At 49.5% G+C, this 2,861-nt stretch overlaps 1 protein-coding gene across 1 annotated transcript; it reads right to left on the bottom strand.

The window, feature by feature from the left end:
- Positions 1–382: 382 nt before the first annotated feature.
- On the bottom strand, positions 383–2,367 carry LOC100940384 (kallikrein-4-like; the record flags this gene model as incomplete). The annotated part of the gene is made up of 4 exons (XM_012814071.1): positions 383–516; positions 593–843; positions 1,665–1,851; positions 2,308–2,367. Coding segments are annotated over 4 exons (632 nt in total), but the record flags the coding sequence as incomplete, so codon positions are not given.
- Between the last annotated feature and the right edge of the window lie 494 nt (positions 2,368–2,861).

The following is a 2,861-nucleotide window of genomic DNA, read 5'->3' as shown; positions in this document are numbered from 1 at the left end:
GCTTTTGGGGACCCTCGCAGACTTCACCCTGTGTGTCTCTTCAGTGCCTGGTCCTGATTTGCATCCTTTATAATAAAACTGTAATCATCAATATTGCACTTTGCTGAGTTCTGTGGGATGTTCTAGCAATAAGCCTGTGTCCTCAACCTTTGAAGCTTGTAGCAATCCCATAGATAGTGTCAGAATTGCATGAACTCATATCCAGCCTCTATCTCATTTCTCTCTGTTTCTTTGTGTGTTTCTATTTCCAACTGTCCCTTTTGGTGTTTCTTTCCTTAGAATCTCAGCTTTTCCTCAATTCCTTTTTTTCTCTCTACTTCCTCACTCTTACATCCCCATTCTCTCCTGAAATTCCAGGCCACTGCCTCTCTCAGAAACTCACCTTGCAGCCATTCGCTCCCGTGTTTCTGTTGCCAGCACAGAGAATGCCTGGGTATGAGGCAGGATAGAAGGCTTTGCATTGCTCCTCTGTTTCCACAATGACATTTGCACAGTGAAGCACTCTGGGAAAGTAGCCTAGGAAACAGACCCCAGATTTAGAATCAATGGCTGGGAGAAAATGGGATCAGAGAACAGACAGAGGAAAACTCACCGCTTGCCAGTTGACCCCAGCCAGAGGTGACACAGGTGGTTCCAGGGGCTGTGCACTGGGAAGCCATGGTGATGGTACAGATGGAGGCAGATTCTCTGACTGGTTCCTTCAACTTGATGAGCATGATGTCATGGCGTTTTGGGTTTTCAGTGAACCGTGGGTGCCTCACTGAGAAGTCTGCCCTGATAGTCCGACTTCCTGGTTCATGCTTTGCATAGAGGTTGTGCCGACCCAGCTGGATGGTGTAGGAGCTGAGAGGGAAGGGCTAATGAATACCATGGCAACCATATTCTCATCTCTCTTCCCTAACCCAACGATTATAATAAAATTGTAAATACAAGTACAGCACTTATATTTATAGTCACTTCCCTGATGTCCGTGAGTTGTTTTAGTGAACTATGAAGCCTGAGGAGTGGTAGAAACCTTAGCATTTGTAACCAGTTGGTCAAAGGTACAGGTGTCCTGGGGCCTCTGAAACTTATGACTAAGATCTGAGGGGATGTTCTAGTGGGGGGGTCTCAACCAGTAGTCTGCCTGAATTCCAGGTAGTGTAAAAATTGTATTACATTCAGACTGTTTTCTTTCTAGCTCATTTCTCTCCAGTTTTACATGTGCTTCTATTATGAAACACATTCCCCCTCAGAAATACAGCCCTATTTCCAGTCCCCATCTCCTGTCTAATCCTATCACCATTCCCAATCCCAATCTAATCATCACCTCCCATCTCTCTTCTTCCCAGCCATGAAAAAGCTGTTTAGAGCATCCAAACACCTTACCTTGAGGCCTCCTTTTAACTCTTGGAGGATTTATTCTCTCTGCCCATCCATCCTTCACTTTGCGACACCCATTTTGGGTCGGGGTCTTACCCTAACACAAGTATCCACTCTAATTCCTGACTCCAGAAGGAGTGGTAGAAACCTGTGCATTTATAACCAGTTGGTCAGAAGTGCAGGAAGCCTGGGGACTCTGGAACTTGTGAGTAAGGTCTGAGGTCTCATTTTTATTCAAACCACGCCCACAGGCTGAAGCTCCGCCTGGATGAGGCCCCAGCCCAGCTCAGTCGTGCACTTACCTCCAGTGACAGTGAGCAGCGGAGAGCACCCACTGAGGATGCACCAAGACGGCACTGCAAGCAATTTTTTTGTTAGTCCTCATGATGGCAACCTGCCAGGGCTGGGAGTGTGGCAGGCACTTTTCACCGTGTACTATGAGGCTTTCCGTGAGATTGTCTAAGGCTCCTAAGGGCAGGATCGCATTTCCTAGGGAGAGGGTTGGGCAAAAATAAAGGATGAGTATGCAAATGGTCGGTCCATTCTGAGGGAGAGGGAGAAGGTCTGGGGGCAGGGCAGGACCAGAAGGTGAGGCTGGGTCCAAGGGAGGAAGTCTGAGGGAGCTTCTGTGTCAAGAAAGAAAAGCACCCTGAGGGCACTGCTGGGGTTTCCCAAGGAGCCAGTGCTCAGGAGGTGTGGCCAGGACTTCTCCAGGCGGAGCCAGTGTTGAGGTGGGGGTGGGTGGCCAGGGCTCCTAAAGGTAGAGACAGTGGTGGGTGGAAGTGGGGGGATGGGAGGAGGCCAAGGTTCCTAAAGGTGCAGCTAGTGTGTTCAGGGCTCTTAGAGGTGGAGCCAGTGCTCAGAGGGTGTGGTCAGAACTCCTAGAGGTGGCACCAGGATGTGGGTCAGGGCCTGGATCTTGGAGTCCCACTCCTTTATCAGTACCTATAGCATGTCTATGCTTCTGGAGGTAGAGGTGGTGCTCATGGGAGGGGCTCAGGGCTCCTGGAACAGGGGCCAGACTCAGAGAATGGAGTTAAGGTAGAATGAGGCTCCACAGTGTGAATGGAAATTTGCTTAGACCTCTTGAGTGAAGGGAATGGATTCTGTCTCTTGGGCTGGGCTGTCCACACGGGTGGACCAGTTCAGTTACAGAGTGTTCATCTGGAACCCTCCCCTCTCCTGTTCCCTCAACACCTGAAGACACTCTAGGAAGCCAATCATTTCCGTTTTACCCATATCTTTCCTCTCCTTATGAGCCGCTCAGTTCTCACAAGTGTTACTTGATTTAATCAAGCCCTGGGTTACGTCCATCCGAAAAACACACACACTTAGCATGGTATACAGAACTATAAGAGGCCCACCGCACATTACAGTTGTGTAGGAAATCACAGCTGAGAGTCAGAACACACCTCATACACACCCCTCCACACACACACCTGTGCCGAAATGCATGAGGAGGCACCCCAGGACCCAGATCCACGGGCTTCCTACTGTGG

Source organism: Otolemur garnettii, unplaced genomic scaffold (genome assembly GCF_000181295.1).
Source record: "Otolemur garnettii isolate 467f Iridium unplaced genomic scaffold, OtoGar3 scaffold02220, whole genome shotgun sequence".
In the NCBI taxonomy this organism is placed as follows: Eukaryota; Metazoa; Chordata; class Mammalia; order Primates; family Galagidae; genus Otolemur; species Otolemur garnettii.
The sequence above is the reverse complement of the archived record's forward strand: the minus strand, read 5'-3'. Positions and strand labels throughout refer to the sequence as shown.